General features: G+C 42.3%; 1 protein-coding gene across 7 annotated transcripts in view; it reads right to left on the minus strand.

Moving 5' to 3' along the window:
• sdk1 (sidekick cell adhesion molecule 1) overlaps positions 1 to 27,503 on the minus strand; it is a 615,491-nt gene that overhangs the window by 247,198 nt on the left and 340,790 nt on the right. For all 7 annotated transcript variants that reach the window (XM_062964472.1, XM_062964469.1, XM_062964468.1 and 4 more), the window contains exon 14: positions 14,689 to 14,825. In XM_062964472.1, coding sequence (XP_062820542.1) covers positions 14,689 to 14,825 — 137 coding nt within the window. The remainder of the gene's footprint in view (positions 1 to 14,688; positions 14,826 to 27,503) is intronic.

The raw sequence follows: 27,503 nt of genomic DNA on the forward strand, positions 1-27,503 counted from the left end.
AAAACCCTTCGGCGCTGTAAAAAGGATGCCGCACATGTCACTGCGTAATAAATAAAAACTATATCCATTAACATTTTAATAAAGGGGGAAATGAGCATGATAAAGACAGATGGGCTGTGTATTTCTCAACCCATCTGTTTGGCAGTCCGTTTACACCGTCGCAACCGACTGGAGGACTCTAATGAAATTCTCAGCAAAGGTGGAATATCTTCCCTGTCAGCTTGCACGCAGGTATGCAACAGTGACTTTCTGAGCCAAATCGGCTCATGGCGGAAAATCTCGAGAAAGATGCTGCGAGGCCGGGGAGTCGGAGAGGGCCTGTGTGCGTGATTCCTGTTGAGAAAGTTATTTGGCGTGAACACGCTCAAAGGTGAGTCCTCCAAAGCAACGCGGCACCAACTATAAGGCTATAAGCCTTTCCTCTGTCAGTTTGGATGTTTAACACATCGCATTTCTCTGCTACCTGCATTGTATTAACAACTTTTCCGAGGAGTGAAAACAGGAAGCATATGGTAAGTAGAACATGCTACCTCCTTTCCATTCGAGAAAGTGTGTTATTATCATCACACGATGTGTGAGAGGTAAGGAGATTCCGGGAAGGTATTTTTCCCCTGCTAGTCTCAGAAAGTGATCTCCATTTCTGAACAAACAACAACAAGGTAATTCTTTTCCTACAGGTAATTTTCATTCACTCGTATACAGTGGATGCTGGAGTCTCACATTTCAATAGGATAGTGAATCTAGTCCAGGTCTTTGCCTGGAAATAGGGCCGGGCTGTGGCGCAGGCTGGTTAGCAGCCAGCTGCAATAAATCACTCATGAGTTCGAGGCCAGCCCATGTCCAGGTGAGCACCCGACAATTAAAAATAAAAAATAGCTCCTGCTCGTTGTTGACCTAAGCAACCCGAAAGATAGTTGCATCTATCAAGTAGGAAATTTAGGTACCACTTATATGTGGGGAGGCTAATTTATGACACCATAAAAATCATCCAGCCACCGTTGGAATGAGGAAGTTGCTGTCGCAGTGGAGGATGAAGCAGCTGCTCCCCCTGTGGCTGGAATCAAGCATTCCCTCAGGAAGCTTGAGAAGGTTTAAATTGCCTCTGTGTCTGTCTCTGTCTCTGTTCTATGTTTATATGGCATTGAATGTTTGCCTTATATGTGTACAATGTGATCCGCACTGAGTCCCCTTCGGGGTGAGAAAGAAGAACGGAATATAAATACTGTAAATAAATAAATTTTCCAACTTTAAAGGGGCTGGATCTATGTATTGTCGAAGGCTTTCATGGCCGGAATCACTGGGTTGCTGTGAGTTTTCTGGGCTGTATGGCCATGTTCCAGAAGCATTCTCTCCTGACGTTTTGCCCACATATGTGGCAGGCATCCTCAGAGGTTGTGAGGTTTGTTGGAAACTAGGCAAGGGAGGTTTATATATCCATGGAATGTGGGAGAAAAGTCAGGAGAGAATGCCGTCTTCCAAAAAGGAGCCCCCAATAGCTCAGCGGGTTAAACCACAAAGCTGCTGAACTTGCTAACTGAAAGATCGACGGTTTGAATCCGGGGAGCAGAGTGAGCTCCCACGGTTAGCCCCAGCTTCTGCCAACCTAGCAGATCGAAAACATGCGAGTAGATCAATAGGTACCACTCCAGTGGAAAGGTAACGGTGCTCCATGCAATCATGCCAGTGGAAACATGACCTAGGAGGTGTCTACGGACAATGCCGGCTCTTCGGCTAAGAAATGGAGATGAGCACCAAGAGTCAAACACAACTAGACTTAATGTCAAGGGGAAAGTTTTACCTTTATTTTTATTTTTATGTTCCAGAAGCATTCAGGCATCCACAGAGGTTGTGAAGTCTGTTGGAAACTAGGCAAGTGGGGTTTATATACCTGTGGAATGATGTCCAGGGTGGGAGAAAGGACTCTTTGTCTGTTTGAGCCTGGAAAACTCACAGCAACCTGGTGCTAGATCTATTTTGGAGGTAGGTTTCAGCACCTTGGAGAGCTCCTTTCAATTGGAGTGGATTGATCGACTTGCAAACATAGGAGCCATTTCAACTACTTTCCTTATTGACTAGAATTACAAGATTTGTCCAGGAAAAATGCCGTACTGAGTCACACTTAACTTTGCTTGCCCTCAATGGTGCCATTACATTGTCAAGTGAGTGGCTGGTTGAAATTATGTATTGAATGAGAAATAGGCGGAAGGTATAGTGGGAGCAGGAGTTGGGTTCCCGGCAACAATTGTCTAGTGGAACAATCGCTATGAAAAGGTGTGGGGAAGAAAGCAAGAATTCTCAGCAGCAGGACGTGTTCGCAAGCTATTTCAGGCCTCTTTAGAGCAGCCACCTTCACAAAAGAGGTCAGAGTATCGCAATGTTTGCTCCACTTCCAGCACGAGACGTATTTTTAAAATGAATAGTAGCATTTTGATTTTTCGCAGGGGAGTGAAGTACATTGAAAAGATGATGCCTGCTTATTTCTTGTTGCATTCTCAGAAGATGAAATGACTTCAGAGACTAAAGAGAATGGCATCACACCCAGGCATCTAACTCCAATGTCCCTATTATTACATAGATTGCTAAAATATAGTTAAATAGGTAAAGGTAAAGTTTTTCCCTGACATTAAGTCTAGTCGTGTCCGGCTCTGGGGGTTGGTGCTCATCAACAAAGACATAATAATAATAATAATAATAATAATAATTATTATTATTATTATTATTATTATTTTATTATGACACAGCAAACAAGATAGACATGCTGGATTTTGTATCACAAAATCACAAGTCGAACACTTTCCAAGTGTCTAGGACTTATTATTATTATTATTATTATTATTATTATTATTATTATTATTATTATTATTTTATTGTATGATACAGCAAACAAGATAGACATGCTGGATTTTGTATCACAAAATCACAAGTCGAACACTTTCCAAGTGTCTAGGACTTATTATTATTATTATTATTATTATTATTATTATTATTATTATTATTATTATTATTATTATTATTTTATTATGACACAGCAAACAAGATAGACATGCTGGATTTTGTATCACAAAATCACAAGTCGAACACTTTCCAAGTGTCTAGGACTGTGTGATGTATTTTCAGATGATGCGTGCAGATCCCAGTCGGGTGGCCTTTTGCAGTTGGCAGATCGTGATTTTGTCCATGTCTATTGTTTCCAAATGCCGGCTGAGATCTTTTGGCACAGCACCCAGTGTGCCGATCACCACCGGGACTACCTGCACTGGTTTCTGCCAGAGTCTTTGAAGTTCAATCTTGAGGTCCTGATAGCGGCTGAGTATTATTATTATTATTATTATTATTATTATTATTATTATTATTTTATTATGACACAGCAAACAAGATAGATATGTTGGATTTCATATCACAAAATCACAAGTTGAACACTTCCCAAGTGTCTAGGACTGTGTGATGTATTTTCGGATGATGCGCGCAGATCCCAGCAGGGTGGCCTTTTGCAGTTGGCAGATGGTGATTTTGTCAATGTCTATTGTTTCCAAATGCCGGCTGAGATCTTTTGGCACGGCACCCAATGTGCCCATCACCACCGGGACCACCTGTACTGGTTTCTGCCAGAGTCTTTGAAGTTCAATCTTGAGGTCCTGATAGCGGCTGAGTTTTTCCTGTTATTATTATTATTATTATTATTATTATTACTATTATTATTATTATTTGCATTTATATCTTGCTTCTTTTTTCCCAGAGAAGACTCAGAGCCGCAAACCCTAAAAATCATACACATATATAGTAGGTAAAGGTAAAGGTTTTCCCTTGACATTAAGTCCAGTCGTGTCCAACTCTTGAAGTTGGTGCTCATCTCCATTTCTAAGCCAAAGAGCCGGCATTGTCCATAGACACCTCCAGGGTCATGTGGCCACTGGCATGACTGCATGGAGCATTGTTACCTACCCGCCAGAGTAGTACCTATTGATCTACTCACACTCTGGTGCTCATCTCCATTTCTAAGCCAAAGAGCCGGCGTTGTCTGTAGACACCTCCAAGCTCATGACTGTATGGAGCAGTACCTATTGATCTACTTACATTTGCATGTTTTCAAACTGCTAGTTTGGCAGAAGCTGGGGTTAACACGGGGAGCTCACCCCGCTCCCCGGATTCGAACCACCAACTTTTCGGTCCACAACTTCAGCAGCTTAGCAGTTTAACCCGCTGCACCACCGGGGGTGCAGAAATATCCATACTTTCAAAGTAAAAGCGAGAATTGAGAACTGATGGACTGCAAGAAACAGATGAGACTCAACCCTGTGTGATATATGGATAGAATGAAGAAAAGGCATTCATTTCCCTATTTACTTTATATGGCTCTAGCTGTGCCCGGCCACGCGTTGCTGTGGCAAAGTGGTGGTGATATAGGTTAAAAATTGTTGTGTAATTTTTATTTGATGTTATTTGCAATTTTTTATTAATTTTATTGTAAGTTATATTTTTATTTATTATATTTTATTATTTTCTTGTATTATTTTTAGTTATTTTCTGTTATTAGAGTATTTTATTGTATTAATTTTTAGTGTTTTTTATTATTTTTTATTGGGTTGCTAGGAGACCAAGTTGGAGGAGCTTAGCCTTCTAACTGGCAGCAATTGGATAAAAGCAATTATTCCTCTCTCTCTAATTAGGACTTTATTTTTCTTTTCTTTTTGTTGTATCAACCTAGAGGCGTGGATGATGGGTTGTGTGGTCAAATTTCGAGGTTGGGGGGCCTGTAGTTTTGTTGTTTTGTGGGTCGCCGTGATGCCATCACTCTTTTATATATATAGATAGATTGCATCTTTTTGCTTACGTTTTACAGATGTTCTCTGATGAATAAAATGAGTATTTGTTGTGCAAGGATGTGACAAAAATAAAGGGAGGCAGAAATGAAAGTGGAGCCGAATTAAAGAGATTTAATCATGAAATCGGAAGAGCGGACACTCACGAGGAGGCTGGATGTCCGCAAATGGGCTAATTGTCACCCGTCTGTTTCCCGGAGCCATTCTCCGCTATTTGTTTACCACGAGTGCAAACACCACTCAAGAGTGCTTAACCCGAGCCATTCGATCTAGTGAACAGTTTGATTCAACAATGGAGCCTATTAATCTCTCCGCTGGCTTAGGGTTGCGCTCTGTTTATATGCGGCATCTGTAGAATACTTTATTTATTCTTTCCCCCTTCTCCTGGTAGAAGATAAAAGATCTGGCAGGAAGAGAGATTAAACTGAAAACTAATACAAACGAACCCTATTCATCTCTCGGGCACTCCGCTTTGCAGAGTAAAAAGGGGTTTGAGCGGGATGATTTGCTTGCGCGTGGAGCCAAGGATTCCGCAAGTTCACAGAGCACCTTTAAAATTTAAATAGCAACCCTTCTCTTGACAATCAAATGAAGCCTTTTCAAAGGCTTAAGCACGATATGTGTGTGTGTGTATGAAGAGCAAAGTAGCTACTTGCACAGCAGAAAAGGGACAAGAGAACGGCACGAGCCTCCTCGATTTTGTTGCCCTTTTCTATCCTGTTTCCAAAATAGGAAACATTCCATAAAAAATGTTTCCTATTCAACACCCACTTCCCCTTCCTCTGGGGATTACTGTCACTTGCCCGACCCAGAAAGCCCGGAGAAGCTTTGCGGCAGTGACAACAAACAAGCCAGGGTCAAGCTATCAAATGAGCTTCTATTATGCACAGAAACAGGGCTTAAAAAATGCCTCTGTGTCTGTCTAAAACTGAATGTTGTTTGTCTGCTGGCATTGAATGTTTGCCATATATGTGTTCATTGTAATCCGCCCTGAGTCCCCTTCGGGGTGAGAAAGAAGGGTGGAATATAAATACTGTAAATAAACAAATAAAGAAATAAAGAATTTTTCACTTTGCATTGGCTTTCATAGAATGACAGCTCGGGATGTGTTTGTTCTCTTCTGCACTTCATCTGACACTCTCTGAAATAACTAACATATGTGAGTCACATGGAGATTTGGGGTTGAACCAGATTGTAAAGAAAACCCATTTGATGAAAATCTGGCCACTGGGGCTCTTCTGTGCCTGGCTCCCATGACATTATGCCACAGTAATTATTTCTTATTATATTTATAATCTAGCAATTTAGATTTTTAAGTGGATTTTCAATTATACAGACCACGTCGTCTGCGTACGCTGTAATTTTATAACAATTGTTTTTTTATTTTTAATCCCTCCAAAGTTGACTTTTATTTTTTTTTATTTTATTTACAGTATTTATATTCCGCCCTTGACTTTTCTCATGCTGATCTACATTCTCCCATCATTTTGTGCACCCATTTTCCCCAGAGCTAAACCCGAGTTTTCAAAATGCAGAAGCGACTAGACCAGTGGTTCCCAAACTTATTTGGCCTACCACCCCCTTTCCTGGAAAGGGGGCATGGCTTAGAGGGGTGGGTGTGGTTCCTGCTCAAGAGGGCGGGGCTGAGCCTCTCCCCTATTCCAAGATGCAGGGCTGTGAGGGAGGTGGGCGGGGCCACAATGGGCGGAGTTAGAGCTCTGAGACAGGGCTGAGCTTCTATCCCTGTCCTGCGGTGCCTGCCAGGACACAGTGGGTGGGGCTGGAGGAGGGAGTGGGGCCTCTGCCCAAGTGCCTGATGGGGCTGGACCTCTATACCCTGCCCCCGTGTTCTAACAAGCGCCTCAGGAGAGGTCTACAGAGGCTCAGCCCTGTCTCGCGCTCTTGGGAAGAGGCCCCACCTCTGCCCCTAGCTCCGCCTTTTATTCGTAAAAAGCCTCTCAGGAGAGATATAGAGGCTCAGCCCTGTCAGGCTCTTGGGAAGAGGCCCCACCCCCGCCCCTAGCCCGGCTCTTTAGTTCTAAAAAACCTCTCAGGAGAGATATAGAGGCTCAGTCCTGTCTGGTGCTCTTGGGAAGAGGCCCCGCCCCCACCCATAGCCCCACCCTTTAGTCCTAAAAGGCCTCTCAGGAAAAGTATAGAGGCTCAGCCCTGTCTCGCGCTCTTGGGAAGAGGCCCCGCCCCCACCCCTAGCCCAGCCCTTTAGTCCTAAAAGGCCTCTCAGGAAAAGTATAGAGGCTCAGCCCTGTCTCGCGCTCTTGGGAAGAGGCCCCGCCCCCACCCCTAGCCCAGCCCTTTAGTCCTAAAAGGCCTCTCAGGAAAAGTATAGAGGCTCAGCCCTGTCTCGCGCTCTTGGGAAGAGGCCCCGCCCCCACCCCTAGCCCCGCCCCTTAGTCCTAAAAGGCCTCTCAGGAGAGGTATAGAGGCTCAGCCCTGTCTCGCGCTCTTGGGAAGAGGCCCCGCCCCCACCCCTAGCCCAGCCCTTTAGTCCTAAAAGGCCTCTCAGGAAAAGTATAGAGGCTCAGCCCTGTCTCGCGCTCTTGGGAAGAGGCCCCGCCCCCACCCCTAGCCCCGCCCCTTAGTCCTAAAAGGCCTCTCAGGAGAGGTATAGAGGCTCAGCCCTGTCTCGCGCTCTTGGGAAGAGGCCCCGCCCCCACCCCTAGCCCCGCCCTTTAGTCCTAAAAGGCCTCTCAGGAAAAGTATAGAGGCTCAGCCCTGTCTCGCGCTCTTGGGAAGAGGCCCCGCCCCCACCCCTAGCCCCGCCCCTTAGTCCTAAAAGGCCTCTCAGGAGAGGTATAGAGGCTCAGCCCTGTCTCGCGCTCTTGGGAAGAGGCCCCGCCCCCACCCCTAGCCCCGCCCTTTAGTCCTAAAAGGCCTCTCAGGAGAAATATAGAGGCTCAGCCCTGTCTCGCGCTCTTGGGAAGAGGCCCCACCTCTGCCCCTAGCTCCGCCTTTTATTCGTAAAAAGCCTCTCAGGAGAAATATAGAGGCTCAGCCCTGTCTCATGCTCTTGGGAAGAGGCCCCACCCCCGCCCCTAGCCCGGCTCTTTAGTTCTAAAAAACCTCTCAGGAGAGATATAGAGGCTCAGTCCTGTCTGGTGCTCTTGGGAAGAGGCCCCGCCCCCACCCCTAGCCCCACCCTTTAGTCCTAAAAGGCCTCTCAGGAAAAGTATAGAGGCTCAGCCCTGTCTCGCGCTCTTGGGAAGAGGCCCCGCCCCCACCCCTAGCCCAGCCCTTTAGTCCTAAAAGGCCTCTCAGGAAAAGTATAGAGGCTCAGCCCTGTCTCGCGCTCTTGGGAAGAGGCCCCGCCCCCACCCCTAGCCCCGCCCCTTAGTCCTAAAAGGCCTCTCAGGAGAGGTATAGAGGCTCAGCCCTGTCTGGTGCTCTTGGGAAGAGGCCCCGCCCCCACCCCTAGCCCCGCCCCTTAGTCCTAAAAAACCTCTCAGGAGAGATATAGAGGCTCAGTCCTGTCTGGTGCTCTTGGGAAGAGGCCCCGCCCCCACCCCTAGCCCCACCCTTTAGTCCTAAAAGGCCTCTCAGGAAAAGTATAGAGGCTCAGTCCTGTCTCGCGCTCTTGGGAAGAGGCCCCGCCCCCACCCCTAGCCCAGCCCTTTAGTCCTAAAAGGCCTCTCAGGAGAGGTATAGAGGCTCAGCCCTGTCTCGCGCTCTTGGGAAGAGGCCCCGCCCCCACCCCTAGCCCCGCCCTTTAGTCCTAAAAGGCCTCTCAGGAAAAGTATAGAGGCTCAGCCCTGTCTCGCGCTCTTGGGAAGAGGCCCCGCCCCCACCCCTAGCCCCGCCCCTTAGTCCTAAAAGGCCTCTCAGGAGAGGTATAGAGGCTCAGCCCTGTCTCGCGCTCTTGGGAAGAGGCCCCGCCCCCACCCCTAGCCCCGCCCTTTAGTCCTAAAAGGCCTCTCAGGAAAAGTATAGAGGCTCAGCCCTGTCTCGGGCTCTTGGGAAGAAGCCACGCCCACTCCTCTAGCTCCGCCCCCTGTGTGTCCTAACAGGTGCCTCAGGTGCTCAGCCCTGTCTCCAGCACTTCGAAAGAGCCCCCGCCAAGGCTCCTCTGAGACTTGGTTTCCTAATATTCAGAAGTCATAGAGTATTAAAACGCAATGGCCTTATACCTGGAAATACATCCTAGACAATTGGGGGAAAAGAAATAACACGCCGGCTCCCATCAGTTTTTATCTGCATAACAGCATGCAAGGATTGAGATGCACAACACCTTTTATACTACCACTGACAGTTAAAAAGCTACAAGTGCAAGCAAATGTGCTCACGGAAAACACATTTAGAAACAGTGACAGCTTAAATACAGAAAAAGACACCTGCGCGCTACCTGAAGAAATTGACAACACAATGCCACACATCTTCACTCAGTGAAAGCACATGTTTCTATACAAAGGATAAGAAAACGGCAGGCAGGAAACAGAAATGAAACCGACAGTGTTGGAAAAGACCCCTCCCAGGAAAACATAAATGCCCACCCGACTGTTTAGTAGACGGAGGAAGAAGCCCATCATCTCAAAGTAGAAAGGAAAGCACTAACACCGCTCTCCATTTGCAGTGAGAATGGCTCTTGTGTTTTCCTTGAACCACTGGCCCTTCCTTTGAATAGGACTTGGAGACACAAGGAAATGCCTACATTCAGAGCATCTTTTGATAGCAGAACGAGATTAATATTTTAGTGTATGGGAAAAGGGTAGAATACACACAAAGGCTGTTTTATTTCCCTTTTAGCTTTCTTTGCTTTCATTCCATACATTCCACAACAAAACGGGTCTCTCTCCGTAACGTTTTGGGTGGAGTTTGGGTGGGGATGTATATTTTTAAAGACATGATCCAAAATTTCTGCTCGCCTGAACGAAAGCTTCATCACGTTTTGCCGCACAGCTCTTTCAAGAGAAGCAATGGGTTGCCTTTTTATTTGAAATGAGAAGGATATAGAGGATAAAAAGATCTATGCAATCTTGGGACTGAACTGGCATCTTCAAGAAAAGTGGTTCCCAGCTTCTTATTTAACCAGGGACCACTTTGATCAACATTAGTGCCAAAAGGGTTACAAAGTAGTTTTTGATAGAATTTAGATTTGGTTTGGTTATGTGGTTTGGGGCCGGGCTGTGGCGTAGGCTGTTGAGCAACCAGCTGCAGCCAGCTGCAATGAATCACTCTGACCAGGAGGTCATGAGTTCGAGGCCAGCTCAGAGCCCCGTGTTTGTCTTGTCTTTGTTCTATGTTAAGGCATTGAATGTTTGCCTTATATGTGTGCAATGTGATCTGCCCTGACACCTCTTCGGGGTGAGAAGGGCAGAATATAAATACTGTAAATAAATAAATAAATAAATAAATAAATAAATAAATTTGTGATACTGACTCAGAAAACTGCATTGGATAGACCACATCAGCTCTAGTTTCTGATGCAGATGGTCGCCCACAGAAAACTATATTTAATAATCTAGAGCTGATGTGGTCTATCCAATTTAGAGGAGGAGGAGAAGCAGCAGTCAGGAGGCCTGTTGTTGTACCTTTTATGGGTAGTCAGCCTCTCTCCTCCTGACACCTCCATTGTCTTGGCACTAGAAAAAAGTTTCTTGATACCAATTGTTCTCGTTGCAATGGTGTAGTAACTGTGACCCGCATACCATATTTTAGTTCTTGGGGACCACTAGTGGTCTAGGTAAAGATAAAGGTTTCCCCCTGACGTTAAGTCCAGTTGTGACTGACTCTGGGGGTGGTACTCATCTCCATTTCTAAGCCGAAGAGCCGGCGTTGTCCGTAGACACCTCTAAGGTCATGACTGCATGGAGCGCCATTACCTTCCCGCTGGAGCGGTACCTATTGATCTACTCACATTTTCATGTTTTCGAACTGCTACTAGAAGTCTATTATTTTAAATATTCTGCCAAATTGCTTTCTTTAAATGCTGAACATCTTGCAAAATGAATATTTTTGGATATGTAGGAATTTCTTGGGGTGTGAGTCCCTTCTTAGGAAACATGGAGAGACAGCTTCTTTTAACTGAGCTTACAAAGAAAAAGACTGAATCTCTTGGGACCATCAAAGCAAGACTAATAGGCATGTTATATAACCGAGTGTTTTACTAGTTACATTGAAACATATATTTTAAACATGGATAGCTAGCAACTCCGGATTTAAATGTTTGAATTGAAGAGGAGCTTATCTTGAAAGAGAGAAGAGAAGAGGGGGAGTCTAGCTCACTGGGCCTAGTGCACAGAAAGTATTACAAACATAGTTTTCCATTTATATCTAGCCATTTCCCAAGTAAAAAAATGTTGAACAATACTTGCTGATCCTTGAAACAGTTTCACAATATATACCACAATCAATTATTCTTGTTCTATATGGGACGAAACAGGGATCAAGGCAGAACAGCATGCTTGAAACCACCAAATGAGTCCAAGGCAACCCAGGAGCAGGAGCCAGGCTCCAGGTCATCCAAAAAGGGCACCGTCCTCAAAAGATTAGGTGATCTGAATGGAATGAAATGTTCTCTAATGTCAGCTCTCACCCACGAGGCTGTCTTTGCTCTTTGTTCGTGTGCTTACTGACACAAAGCAGAGTGAAGTACATGTATCTGATATGCACTGAGACCCAGCCTGTGCTTAGATTACAATGCCATCAGCGAAAATCATCGGATTTGTCTGACAGCGTGTGAGAGTTCAGAACATCCCTTCATGCTCTCCAGGATTATCGAAGCAATTTCTGGAGGATGTTATCAGATCTCCGTTGAGCTCCTTACAGATTATTAGAATGGAACTAGTGTATTTTTCAGCTGACAGTGTCTTCCCTATCTCCAGGACAGATCCCCGCAAAGCCTGATATTCCGGATTGTACCCAAAGGCTACTCAAAATAGCATGTAAAGCCCACCTTTCCAGCCCATAATTATTCCAGTCACATTGGTATTCTTAGTGCATGTCTGCTGAGCGGTGGCCAGAGAAACAACAAAATGACTGAAGCACACAGCAAGGCCTTAGATAATAATAATAATAATAATAATAATAATAATAATAATAATAATAATTAGATGGAGGCAACACCATCAAGGCCATAAACACCTGGCCATACCTGTCATAAGATATACTGCTGGCATTATAAATTGGACACAGATGGAACTGGACAATTTGGACAGAAAAACAAGAAAACACATGACCATTCATCATTCGCTGCACCCTCGCAGTGATGTTGACCGGCTATATCTGCCTAGAAGATCAGGGGGCAGAGGACTCTTACAAGTCAAACAAGCAGTCAAAGAAGAAGAACATGCCCTGGCAGAATATGTCAAGCAAAGTGAAGAACCTGCTTTGATTGAAGTCAAAAATCAGAAACACCACAAAGTACAGCAGACAAAAAACCAGTACAAGAAAGCCACACTACAAACTAGAGCTGACAGCTGGCACAACAAAACATTGCATGGGAAGTTCCTTGACAAAATTGAAGGAAAAGCTGATAAGGAGAAGACCTGGCTCTGGCTCACAAATGGGACCCTGAAGAAAGGAGACAGAAGGCCTGATCCTTGCAGCCCAGGAACAAGCCATCAGGACAAAGGCAATTAAGGCCAAGATCGAAAAATCAGCTGATGACCCAAAATGCAGACTGTGCAAGGAAACTGACAAAACCATTGATCATATCCTCAGTTGCTGTAAGAAAATTGCACAGACAGACTACAAACAGAGGCACAACTATGTGGCCCAAATGATTCATTGGAACTTATGCCTCAACTATCACCTGCCAGCAGCAAAGAACTGGTGGGATCACAAACCTGCAAAACTATTGGAAAATGAGCACGCAAAGATACTGTGGGACTTCCGAATCCAGACTGACAAAGTTCTGGAACACAACACACCAGACATCACAGTTGTGGAAAAGAAAAAGGTTTGGATCATTGATGTCGCCATCCCAGGTGACAGTCGCATTGACGAAAAACAACAGGAAAAACTCAGCCGCTATCAGGACCTCAAGATTGAACTTCAAAGACTCTGGCAGAAGCCAGTGCAGGTGGTCCCGGTGGTGATGGGCACACTGGGTGCTGTGCCAAAAGATCTCAGCCGGCATTTGGAAACAATAGACATTGACAAAATTACGATCTGCCAACTGCAAAAGGCCACCTGACTGGGATCTGCGCGCATCATCCGAAAATACATCACACAGTCCTAGACACTTGGGAAGTGTTCGACTTGTGATTTTCTGATATGAAATCCAGCATATCTATCTTGTTTGCTGTGACATAATAAAATAATAATAAAAATAATAAAACTTTATTTATACCCCGCCACCATCTCCCCGCAGGGACTCGGGGAGGCTCACATTGTTACAAAAGTAACAATACAAATACATTAGCACAATATACACAGGTTAAAACACAATAAGGTAATAAAACAAAAGTTAAAACAAAAGTTAATGCAACAGTAAGAATATCAAACAACCACCAATACAATTCAGTCAAATTTCATAGGTGGGGGGACTGCAGCAGCAATATAAAGATAGAATCATTAGATTAAAATACCCAGATAAGAGGGACCTAGTAAAATTCAGAATAGAATTATAATGAGGCTGGTTAGATCACCTCCCAAAAAGGTCCACAGCCGCAGAACAGATTCAAAATGGACAATGGATGCAGTTTTTCCAAAACGAAATATTCAAGGAAATGCATGTTAAATCTTCTCAATCTCTTCAGAATCTTTACCCCACTGATAAATATGGTATGTATGAGTCTACATACATACACAACCTGAACCCACCCTCCCCAACATTTCCCAAATTTTGCATTCATATAGACTTGATCAGCGATAACCAGTATGACCTGGAAGCACTGGGGATGTCTTTATAGGAGAGAGAGAAACAGAATGAAGACGGGAGTGCAAGTGTGTGTATGCAAAAAATGAAATCCAATGTACAAATGAAGACTGCTGCTTGGAACTTTTATCTTTCAGGCCACGGCTGAACTGTGAGATGAAGCAGCTGCAGATTGTTCCCACTCCCCACCCAGCCGTTTCTGCATTGACTTCCTCCCAAGCCTGCTGTTGGGTGCAAGGCTCCAGATGTGTCATGCAGATGTTGGGGGAGAAAGAAGGATCAGGGGGAGAGGAATTAGAGAGAGAAGCTGTGGCAGCCCCAGCTCTTGGCTGACAGCAGCAAATATAAAGAAAGGCAAGCAAAGCAGCTCCAAGTTGCAACCTAGTACTAGCCAAGGTGAGACCTTAAGCGCACAAGCAGCCAATCATCTATGTAGGGATAAACTGTAAGGCTCCTAGTACGAAGATGTGCCACAAGACATTGAAACAGAAGGCCTGCTCTCCAGTCATAAAGGAGGAGCCTCTTGTGGTTTTGACATCACAAACTTAGGTGCATCTTGTTGGGGTGCAACTACCACTGTATTTTAGTGTTGGGGAAGCAGAACACAGAGGGAAAAGCAAGTGTTTTTGATAGAAGATGGCAGATAATGCATGCAATCTTTTCCCAGGGAGGCCTTTTATAGCAACCATGTCCATAACAATAGGCAGCATCCAAACTTCAGGACTCTGCCAGGCTACATAATTCCATTCTCAAACCGTGAACATTGAGGCAGCCTGGCACATGAAGCCAAACCGAATGCCATGTGCAGCAATCTGAGGAGGAAGCTCCCAATTAGGATCCGCACTGTAGTAGAACAGAGTATTATCCACTGGAAGAAAATAATTATGCCTTTCAAAAATCCACATGTGTATTTGCCGGGGGGGGGGGGGGGGAGGAGATATACAGAGGACATCAGGCTAACAGAAAAATACAGAATGATGCCTTTCTGCGTGAATAGCAGAAATGGGTAAAAGAAGAGGGCTTTGCTTCACTTACTGTTCTCAGAGAGCTCAACGATGTAGTGAAGGACAGGGCTGTTTCCATCGAAGGGACGCACCCAAGAGAGGATGACGCTGCGGCTGAAGGAAGAGTTCAAGGTGGCCAGAAGGTTCTGGGGCGGGTGAGGCAGTTCTCTAGGGAGACCAAAGACAAGCCGCAAGCAATCAGACAAGCGCAGAAACACAACCTACTACCCTTTGCAGTAACTCACAACCAAATGTCATCCATGTACGGTATTTACAAGTTCAGACATCAGATGGATGCCTTAATGGATACACATCATTCAGTCTAGTCTAGGAGTTGAATAACATATTTAGAGTAAAGCTCAGTTTTGTCAAGTTCCCAAATGATGATTTATAAAGAAACTCTCTAGTTTGATGCTTAAATTTCTAATGGCACTGTTACTTACCATGGGGGAAAAAGCCAATTTTCAAATGTGTTTTTTTAATTGAGAGACTGGGTCCATAAATTCTTTTTACAGCATGTTCTTAGTAATGGAATAGCTATAAAACATATGAACAGGGGACCAAGGGGGTGGGGAGACTGATGATTTAAAGTGGAGTTTTTCATACTCAGGGAAGCAGAAATGTGGTAATCTCTGAGCGGTTAGACTCAATTTAACCCTCTCTGGGGGAGATTCCACTGAAATGCAGCAGAGTAGCAAAAACAAAAGCTTTCAAATGCAACAGTTACTTACACGGGACGAGCAAAGAGAAGCCTTTGTCTATTTAGGATTGCAATGGACTGCAGAGTCTCAGTAAAACATTTATTCAGGTAAAAAGAACTCCATTGTGGATAGAGAGGCTTGGGAGCTGTCTAGTCTACTCTAGACTGGTTTCTAAGGAGAAAATAAGAAAGGAAAAATAACAAACAGCTAGATAGTCACATCTTGCCAGGAGAAATGGCAAGGTGATGTTGTTAGCCTGAAGAACAAAGGAAGAAGAGTGAACCAAAATGTTCCAACCTCATGGTCCAGTTTATTGGGGCTATAAAAGACATTCTGACCAATGAGAAGTTAGTGTCCCTGTAGATTCCCATTTCTGCTAACTTCAAAGTAAGGGATGTGACGTAAACAGGATAGAGTGAAATACAGTAGAGCCTATCTAGGCATGCTTTGGAAACAGAGAAAGGATTCCTTCAATCTAACTCTATTATCTATCTAACTACATTTGGACTTGAGTAGTCCAGGATGATTTCCCAACACAGGGATGATTTAAAGTGGAGTTTTTCATACTCGGGGAAGCAGAAGACATTGCTGACGTCCATTGAGCACAACCATTCAAAAATATTAAGCGGCTGAGGGGGGAAAGGAAATGACCTGAGGCCAGGAATTGTGGGAGTTGAACTCCAAAACACCTGGAGGTCCGAAGTTTGCCCATGCCCGTGGTAGACCCAATAAATGTTGATTTTGTTGGCCTTGAGCTGGACCTCCGTCTCTCCCATCAAACACTAGGTCTAGTTCTGGGATTTTCTGCCTCAACTACACTGGAATTTCTTAATAATAATAATAATAATAATAATAATAATAATAATAATAATATAATTTTATTTTTATACCCCACCCCATCTCCCCGAAGGGACTCGGGGCGGCTTACATGAGGCCAAGCCCGGATATCAACAATATAAAAACAAAGCAATAAAACAGATCAATCAACAATAAAAACAAGTCATAAAAACCACATACAAAAAATATAATGATAAAATCTTGGATTGGATCCAAAGGAACTGGGCTAAAAGTGCAAGTTATGGTCTTAGGTTTGCAGCTCACAAAATCTGGGCACATTCTGGCCTTTCTCAACCCTCTCGCTTCTGAATGAAGAAATGCCAACCAGCCTAGCAATTTGTCACCGACTGGAAGTTATCTCTCAAGATCAATTATTGCTGACCCTTGCTGGTCATCACCAAACTGTTCTTGACATGTTCTTTAATTAAAAATGTACTCATTTCTTTTCATAATTTATTACGATGCCGCAGACTTAGCGCTCTCTGAAAACCACAAGTCCAGATTCATAAACAAGTTCAATCCCAGGCCCCGGAATGTGGATTTAAATCAGAGCTGTAAAAAGCATGCTTTGAATTTCAGATGTCTCCTCGCTGTTGAAGTGAAGAGAGGGGTAATGAATTTAATTTTGTATTAACTTTGAACCACGGCCCATAGCTTATTACAACCCATACTAGGCTGCACAACCTGAGCTGAAAAGCAAAATTATGTCTGGGTTGGTAAAAGCGATTACAGCCAAGGCTGTCCTGACAGTGTTTATTAAGCTCCAAATCAAAAGAGCCACCGTCCTGCCAAATGAAGCAACAGATGCTCCGGAGGAATCGCACAGCAGCCTAAAAGAGCAACAAGCAATGGGCACTGCCTTAAAATGAGTACAAATGTAAATACAGTAGAGTCTCACTTATCCAACACTCGCTTATCCAACGTTCTGGATTATCCAATGCATTTTTGTAGTCAATGTTTTCAATACATCGTGATATTTTGGTGCTAAATTCGTAAATACAGTAATTACTACATAGCATTACTGTGTATTGAACTACTTTTTCTGTCAAATTTGTTGTATAACATGATGTTTTGGTGCTTAATTTTTTTATATAATGTGTAATCTAATCTCACATATCTACACTGTACATTTTATAATGTGTTTTTATCAGTTATAATTTTTAACTGTTTTACATTGTACTGTATAATTTTTATATATGTGTTTTATTGTAAGCTTCCCTGAGTCCCCTGTTGGGTGAGAAGGGCGGAATATAAATATTCTAATAAATAAATAAATAAATAAATAAATAAATTGTAAAATCATAACCTAATTTGATGTTTAATAGGCTTTTCCTTAATCTCTCCTTATTATCCAACATATTCGCTTATCCAATGTTCTGCTGGCCCATTTACATTGGATAAGCGAGACTCTACTGTAAATAAAATAAAATTTTGACAATGCAAGAAATTACACCTCTGGGCTATATTTAAGGTATGTACGGCAGTTGTGCCAAATGATCCCATGGTGACAATATCATTAAAATGCTGCATAGTCAATAAAATTGGCCATATCATGAGGCAACAGAGAGAAAACGAAATGGAACAAAGTACGATGGGACAAAGTTTCATGGACTGTCCACATGCATTGTTTTGGTCAATCAGGGAAGTATAATGGGTAAAGGTTTTTTTTTTCCGGATGCGAGACAAAATTCCATTTAGATAGGTGCCCCATTTTCGGAAGTGGAGACGAAAATGAAAATGAGCCGAAACGAATGAAACTAAACGAAGCGAACAGCGATTCCTAACAAATGCACATCACTAGCCCTAAATGTATACATGAGGTCTACTCTACATGAGTATATATGGTAAATAATAGCATGAGTATCGCTTGGGGCTGGGCTGTGGCATAGCTGGCTAATAACCAGCTGCTACAAATCACTACTGACCGAGAGGTCATGAGTTCGTAGCCCGGGTCGGGTTAAGCCTCCGACCATTAAAAAAAATAGCCCCGGCTTGCTGTTGACCTATGCAGCCCCGAAAGACAGTTGCATCTGTCAAGTAGGGAAAATTTAGGTACGCTTTATGCGGGAGGCTAATTTAACTAATTTACAACACCATAAAACTGCCAGCAAAACACGAGGAAAAGAATGAGGAAGAACAGCCACCAATGGACGGTGAAGCAACAGCTCCCCCTGTGGCCGGAATCGTGAAGCTGGAAAGATGTTAAATTCCTCTGTGTCTGTCTAAAACTGAATGTTGTTTGTCTGTTGGCCTTGAATGTTTGCCATATATGTGTTCATTGTAATCTGCCCTGAGTCCCCTTCGGGATGAGAAGGACGGAATATAAATACTGTAAATAAATAAATAAATAAAATGTCAACTTTGTGCTGAACTGCACCACAAATGCTATTCTAGCTATGACAGAGTGTTGTCTGGGCCAAAATTGGATGTCCTATGTTCCATTTAGAGCCACCAACCCTGGGATATCTTGCAGAATTGCTGCAGAAAAGCTGGAAGAAATATTATTACAAGAAGAGCCACTTATTTACACAAGAACAACAGATTATTTACACACAATCACAGGTTTGGAGGGTCGTGTGTTACGGATGCCCATGATTGCAACCCCAGCATGAAGCTTTCTATCTATAAATCCATTTTCTAAAAGGTATCAACTCAAAGTTACTTTGCACTTGCTGTAAGCTGTGCTTAATTAAGTAGGCTTGGTCAAGGCAGCTGTCATTTTGCTTATGTACAGATTTGATATAAAAGGGAATTGTTTTCGCCTATTTGGAATTCTGGTCTTCAGCAGAAATTTAAAGAGACTTCTCAACATCTGAAACAGTGAATGTCAAACTTGTCTCCACTCATTAGGAAAGTCGGCTTGATCGCCGTTTTGGGAAAAGGCAGTACAAGTTAATGCTCCTTTTGGGTTGTCCCGAGTTTAAATGCAACGTGTTGTTTAGGATGTGGCTGCAGCTGATTATCTTGCGAGACTTCCTCCAAATTTTAATATTAATGCACTATAACATCCATCAAGTTCGGAGTCTAAAGCAATCTCCACGACTCTCGGTTAGGACGCAGTGTGCTCATTAAAATGGATTTGTCACAAGCTCGTTTTTTAAAAACCGATTGGACAGTATCAAATAGTAACCTTGAGCCAATATTAGTAAGGGTAAATAATTAACGGATGTTTGGGGTTAAGATCAAAGATCTGTCACCTCCTTAAATGAGAAGCTGTCAGTTGCACTGGAAGCTAACACACCAAAGTCCCTACAGGCAAAGGCACGGAGCTTGCAAGAAATATCTCTCACCGGGAAGCATCATTTAAAACCGAAGGAGAACCCTTGAGTTGGAGGGAATGTGTTCGTCTCTCACTTGACCACATAAGTGGAGGCTAACAATTATTAATCCCACTTGAAGAAATGTGCTCATGGTATATAAGGAGAAGAGAAAATATGAAGAGCCAAGAAGATGAGAAATTGTTGACACCATCATCATAAACACTTACTTGTGCATGAATACTCTGACTCTCCTCTCTAAGAAATGTAAGTTTCATGCTCTTAACATCCGTGAAACGATGTGCCTGTTAGCCAGATCTCAGACTGGAGACAAATCTATATTGGGCTCAATAAGGACAAGAGCAAGGGCAGCATTTGGGACTATTCCGAAATATAGGAGAACTCTGTTATTGGACTTCTTTCAGTAGAAAACAAGGGTTAAATCTCGTGACAGCTGAACTGCTGAACTGAAGATTGGGTTGCTGACCTGAAGGTTGCCAGTTCAAATCCATGAGATGGGGTGAGCTTCCGTCTGTCAGCTCTAGCTTGCGGGGAAATGAGAAACACCTCCCAGCAACACATCTGGGCATCCTATGAGCAACGTCTCAGTAGACAGCCAATTCCCTCACACCAAAAGCAATGCTTCTGATACGATAAAAAAAAATTGAAACAATATATCCCACATTTTACTCCAAGGTGGTAAAGACAGGACACGTGGTCTCACTTTCTTTAGATGCCACCTTTCAATGTTTCCTAGATTATACCCTTCACTTTTCAATTTTTGGGTCCAGTTCAGTTCTAAAATACTTTTAAAATATCTCAGACAGTAAGGACAGGACACAGTCTCCTGTAATTTGGCAACATTTCCATTTCCTTGCCTCGCCTAAGCAAGTGGGAACTATTTCATGACAACTTTAAGACGAGATAATACAGTAGAATCTCACTTATCCAACACTCGCTTATCCAACGTTCTGGATTATCCAATGCATTTTTGTAGTCAATGTTTTCAATACATCGTGATATTTTGGTGCTAAATTCGTAAATACAGTAATTACTACATAGTATTTTGTATTAAACTACTTTTTCTGTAAAATTTGTTGTATAACATGATGTTTCGGTGCTTAATTTGTAAAATCATAACCTAATTTGATGTTTAATAGGCTTTTCCTTAATCTCCCCTTATTATCCAACATATTCGCTTATCCATCGTTCTGCCAACTTGTTTACGTTGGATAAGCGAGACTCTACTGTATCTCGCATTTTACTCCAAGGTGGTAAAGACAGGACATGTGGTCTCACTTTCTCTGGATGCCACCTCTCAATGTTTCCTAGATTACAACATTCGCTTTTCGATTTTTGGGTCCAGTTCAGTTCTAAAATACTTTTAAAATATCTCAGACAGTAAGGACAGGACAGAGTCTCCTGTAATTTGGCAACATTTCTATTTTCCTAACTGCCTCGCCTAAGCAAGTGGGAACTATTTCATGACAACTTTAAGACGAGAGAATAATTTTAGATTATTCAGAGATGACACACAATAGACACAAATGCCTTTTTATAAAAATGTGTAACTTCCAGAGGCTTGCTGGGGAAAAATTACTCAGCAAACACCGGCAGAACTTGCTTACAAAATTAGCTAAAAGCGAGCTCTTTTGCCAAGGGAAATGAACGAGAGTCCTGTTTTTGGAAAGATTTCTCACCGAAGATGGTGGGGAGAGGGAGCCCAACAGCAGGTAATTAGAGAGACTGTGACTGAAGAGAGGATTACCAAGAAGGCGCAAGAGATTAAGCCGGCTTCCCTGTCAATTTATTAAAAAAAAAAAAGGAGGAAAAAAGCTTTCCTTCGTGGTCACAAAAGACTTCCGAAGTTAAGTCTGCCATGAAGTTTGACTTGTAGTAAGTGGCTCAGCTGGAGGAGAAGGGGAGGGAGGAATAAAAGCTAATAAGAAAAATAGAATCTTATGGTTTGTGGCCTGCGCTAAAGAAGGCATGGGCAAAACTGCTTCGGTAGATTCCTTGCCTGAGAAAACCCAATACAATTCACAGAGTTGCCATAAATGGACAGGCACCTTGAAAGCACACTCAGAGAGACGATAGATGATAGATCGGTTTGTGATAAACCAAGTTGCTTCTCAACTGCTGCAAAATAGGGCGAGAGTGCAGTCCGTTCTGGAGAAGCAACCTCGGGGCCGGGCTGTGGCGCAGCTGGCTAGTAACCAGCTGCTATAAATCACTACTGACCGAGAGGTCATGAGTTCGAAGCCCGGGTCGGGTTAAGCCTCCGACCATAAAAAAATAAAATAAAAAAATAGCCCCGGCTTGCCCCGAAAGACAGTTGCATCTGTCAAGTAGGGAAAATTTAGGTACGCTTTATGCGGGAGGCTAATTTAACTAATCTACAACACCATAAAACTTCTCACGAGGAAAAGAATGAGGAAGAACAGCCACCAATGGACGGTGAAGCAACAGCTCCCCCTGTGGCCGGAATCGTGAAGCTGGAAAGATGTTAAAAATGCCTCTGTGTCTGTCTAAAACTGAATGTTGTTTGTCTGTTGGCATTGAATGTTTGCCATATATGTGTTCATTGTAATCCACCCTGAGTCCCCTTCGGGGTGAGAAGGGCAGAATATAAATACTGTAAATATAAATATAAATTGGCTAGTGGCTACCAAACAGTTACAAAGCAGAAGAAAAGATGACAAAGGAGGGTCAATGGGATGGGATCAGTAACTCTGGGATGTATGTGTGCCGAATCACACATTATGGGGAAATATTGGTTGGGGAAGACTTCTTTAAACTGAACCCTCTACACCAGGCATGGGAAAACTTTGTCCCTCCAGGTGTTTTGAACTTCAACTTCTACAATCCCTGGCCTTCCTTTCCCCCCTCGGCCACTTAAACATGCTTGAAAGTGAAATTGCCTCAGAGTCCAGCAGACAGGCTGGCGAAGACTTTTCACCTACTCTTCTCATAGCAACCCCAGATAAGGAGTTGGATGGGTGAGAAAGCTGTCTCATGCGGCCCGCCCTGTTATATATATATATATATATATATATATATATATATATATATATTGTGTTGCATTGTATATGATTATTTATTGTATTGTTTAATTGTATTATGATATGTTGTTTTATATTTTGCTATATTGTACTGTCCTGGGCATGGCCCCATGTAAGCCGCCCCGAGTCCCCGTTGGGGAGATGGTGGCGGGGTATAAATAAAGTTTATTATTATTATTATTATTATTATTATTATTATTATTATTATTATTATTATTATTATTATTAGAATTCAGATCAGGCAATGTTGCTTAACAGTGAGGCTCTTGAGCCTTGTATCCAGTTCATGTCTTAGTGGATTCATGGTTTAGGCTCTTGGATTCATGTTCATGAATCTTGGAATCATGCTCATATTTTGATTCTTGTTTCTGTACCTTGTTTATGGAACAGATTTTAACTGTTTGGATTATTACCTTTGGAGTGTTTTTCCTATTGCCACTTTGGTTTGGCTTATTGCTTATTGACGATTTCTCCCATTACCTATTGAATTTTGCCTTTCTTATTTTTTATGGTGACTTTTCCTTTTTATATGTGCTTTTCTCACTAAACTGTTTTACGACTACTTTTGGATTCCTTTTACGACTACTTTTGGATTGACAAACTAGCACCTTGGACCAGGTTTTTTTTTCTAGATTTTATCCAAGATTTTATCTTTTGTCCTTGAATGTGATTTTTATGATTTGTTTTTATTGTTATTTGAGCTGTTTTATTGCTTTGTTTTATTGTTGTGGACTGGGCTTGGCCCCATGTAAGCCGCCCCAAGTCCCTTCAGGGAGATGGGGCGGGGTATAAAAATAAAATCATTATTATTATTATTATTATTATTATTATTATTATTATTATTATTATTCCTGGTTGGTGTTGAGTGCAAGGTGAATTCTGGCTGAAGTGCAGCAATCACCTTGCTGAGTTCATGAAGCACAAACTCCTTTTTGCAGTTTGCATTTAGTAAGCCAAGAACAAATGCAAGAAGTAGGAGGAGGAGAGGAAAACTGGGACATTTCAAAAGCATCTGAAAAAGTGGGATGAGAGAGAATATATATATCAGAATCGTCCCTTGCAAATGGGGACAGTTGAAGAATTTGTTAGAATTGTTCTACAGTAGAGTCTCACTTATCCAACGTAAATGGGCCGGCAGAACGTTGGATAAGCGAATATTTTGGATAACAAGGAGAGATTAAGGAAAAGCCTATTAAACATCAAATTAGGTTATGATTTTACAAATTAAGCACCAAAACATCATGTTATACAACAAATTTTACAGAAAAAGTAGTTCAATACGGAGTAATGCTACGTAGTAATTACTGTATTTACGAATTTAGCACCAAAATATCATGATATATTGAAAACATTGACTACAAAAATGCGTTGGATAATCCAGAACGTTGGATAAGTGAATGTTGGATAAGTGAGACTCTACTTACTGTATATCCAAAAACCAATTCCACTTAGTTATGTCTCCTCCATAGATTTTTTAAACTATACCAATGGATATCATTTTCTGCCATGATGCCTTTTTTTACAGTTTTATATCAATACAAATTTCAGAGAAATTTCATCTTTCTGGGGAAGACATTTCTCATTTCATTTACATGACACTAATTTTGCTTCTATAGATGACCTAAGGTGGGGAAATGCAGGCTCTGACCTTTTGGAGCATTAGCAAAAATAATCTATTCATTTGGCATTTAACAAGGGAAGAGGCTCCTCGCCTTTTGTGCTGGCGTGTGTTTTTTCCGACTGCAGGTAGATTTGGATGCGGCAGTAATTTTTCCTTCCTGGATAATAGCCCACCAGAGAGGCTGGAAATTACCGAAACCCTTCTCTATTGTGTGGAAAAGATAATCTGCTTTCTGCCTGACTTCTTCCCAATTGTTCTCACTTAGATGAAGCATGCAAAATATATAAAAAAGGAAGAGCACAAATGGTAAGAGGCAGTCAAAGCAATTGGAGGGATATATGGAGATGACACCCACGACGAGATGGCTTTTTAACAGGGTGTCATTTGGAGTTTTGTTCCCATACATCTCTGAGAATCACTGTTATTAACATGCACTTAATAATGGAGAAATTCAAAATGACATCCCTTTGCTTTGCAAGCCCTGTGTTCATATCTGGTCTTCTCTCCTTGGAGATGCCCTGTGGTTTGCACACGTTGATTGTTTGGAGGCAACAGCATCTTTACAAATGCGTGGCCATGGAAGAGTTACCGGACTATGTTTAGATCCGGAAGGTTAAAGCAAAGGAAGAGACAAAGGAGAGGCATTGCATTGTATGTATCTTTGGAATCCAAGGTTGACTTGCAAGCAAAAACACTTAGTTCCAACCTAGCTTCCCATGGAAGGCAATCTGCTACAGGTAGCAGCTACTAAGAAGCTACTCACCACATGAAGACAAGTCTAAGAGAAACCCATTGTTTGAAAGTCTTAAGACTCTGGCAGGTTTGTATAGGGCAGGGGTCCTCAAACTTTTAAAGCAAAGGGCCGGTCTACAATCCTTCAGACTGTGGAGGGGCCGAATTATCATTTGAAAAAGAAATACGAACAAATCCCTATGCACACTGCACATGTCTTATTTGTAGTGCAAAACAACAACAATGAAAGAATAATACAATATTTAAAAATGAAAATAATTTTAACCAACATAAACCTATCAGGATTTCAATGGAAAGTGTGGGCCTGCTGCTGGCCAGTAAGATAGTCAAGTTAATTAGGATTGTTGTTGTTGTTGTTGTTGTGTGCCTTCAAGTCATTTCGGAATTTGGGTGAGCCTAAGTCTAAAATTAATTATTTATTTACTTACTACATTTATTTACTACATTTATATCCCACCCTTCTTACCCCGAAGGGGACTCAGAGCAGCGGTATGTAAATCTATATATATAAAAGAGTGATGGCATCACGGCAGCGGACAAAACAACAAAAGTAAACACCCCACAACCTCGAAAATTGACATCACAACCCCTCATACATGCCTCTAGGTTGATACAACAAAAAGAAAAGAAAAATAAAGTCCTAATTACAGGGAGAGGAATAATTGTTTTTATCCAATTATTGCCAGTTAGAAGGCTAAGTTTCGCTCACTTGGTCTCCTAGCAACCCACTCAGCCCAGGGGACCTTTTACCTTAACTACCACCAGTACCTCAATACTTTATTTCCCATAACACCATACTTCGCCACAGCAACGCGTGGTTGGGCACAGCTAGTACAATATATTATATTATTAGCATAGCACAATATTAGCATTATACATTACTATATTGAACTATACCATTATACTGTAATACTATTTGCAATATATAACATATAATTAATATTATTATATGGTATTATTTTTAGTATTATAATGTATAACATTATAATATTTTTATCAATATTATATGTATATACAATATATTATATTATTAAAACTGATATAAAAATGTATTATAAAACTGAGGGTGGGGGCCAAGTAAAGGACCTTGGAGGGCCACATCCGGCCCCCGGGCCTTAGTTTGGGGACCCCTGGTATAGGGAGACACAATATTTTGAACAGCCTGGACCTATTGGCTAAACTATTATTTAGCATGCATGCGGTTCCCAATTCAATTACTGGTTTCACTGGTGAATACAGTCTTTTAGTAGCAGAGCTTGCAAGGTCCCTGAGATTTTGGTGACAATTTATTATTTTATTTATTACAACATTTATATCCTGCCCTTCTCACCCGAGAGGGGACTCAGGGCGGCTTACAATAAACACACATATAAAAATTATACAATACACTATAAATCAGATTAAAAATTATTAAACTTACGTCAACATTCATAAAAACGTTCTAAAATACAAATGGACATGTTCAAGTTCAAAAGACTGGGTCTGTCAATTGAGTTCTACAATTCTACAATTGAGTTCCCAGATTCGTAAATTCAGTTCATGTTTTTTAATATCTATCTTGTCTGCTGACTTTTTATGACTGTTTTTATCAATATTGTTGTTATCGTTGATTGTTTGTTTTATTGCATTGTTTGTTTTTATATTGTTCTGTTCGGGCTTGGCCCCATGTAAGCCGCCCCGAGTCCCTCCGGGGAGATGGGGCGGGGTATAAGAATAAAGTTATTATTATTATTATTTTATTATGACACAGCAAACAAGATGGACATACTGGATTTCATATCACAAAATCACAAGTCAAACACTTCCCAAGTGTCTAGGACTGTGTGATGTATTTTCGGATGATGCGCACAGATCCCAGTCGGGTGGCCTTTTGCAGTTGGCAGATCGTAATTTTGTCAATGTCTATTGTTTCCAAATGCCGGCTGAGATCTTTTGGCACGGCACCCAATGTGCCCATCACCACCGGGACCACCTGCACTGGTTTCTGCCAGAGTCTTTGAAGTTCAATCTTGAGGTCCTGATAGCGGCTGAGATTTTCCTGTTGTTTTTCGTCAATGTGACTGTCACCTGGGATGGCAACATCAATGATCCAAACCTTTTTCTTTTCCACAACTGTGATGTCTGGTGTGTTGTGTTCCAGAACTTTGTCAGTCTGGATTCGGAAGTCCCACAGTATCTTTGCGTGCTCATTTTTCATGAACTTTGCAGGTTTGTGATCCCACCAGTTCTTTGCTGCTGGGAGGTGGGACTTGAGGCATAAGTTCCAATGAATCATTTGGGCCTCATAGTTGTGTCTCTGTTTGTAGTCTGTCTGTGCAATTTTCTTACAGCAGCTGAGGATATGATCCATGGTTTCGTCGGTTTCCTTGCACAGTCTGCATTTTGGGTCATCAGCTGATTTTTCGATCTTGGCCTGAATTGCCTTTGTCCCGATGTCTTGCTCCTGGGCTGCAAGGACCAGGCCTTCTGTCTCCTTCTTCAGGGTCCCATTTGTGAGCCAGAGCCAGGTCTTCTCCTTATCAGCTTTTCCTTCAATTTTGTCAAGGAACTTCCCATGCAATGTTTTGTTGTGCCAGCTCTCAGCTCTAGTTTGTATTGCGGCTTTCTTGTACTGG

Source organism: Anolis carolinensis, unplaced genomic scaffold, assembly GCF_035594765.1.
Source record: "Anolis carolinensis isolate JA03-04 unplaced genomic scaffold, rAnoCar3.1.pri scaffold_13, whole genome shotgun sequence".
Classification (NCBI taxonomy): domain Eukaryota; kingdom Metazoa; phylum Chordata; class Lepidosauria; order Squamata; family Dactyloidae; genus Anolis; species Anolis carolinensis.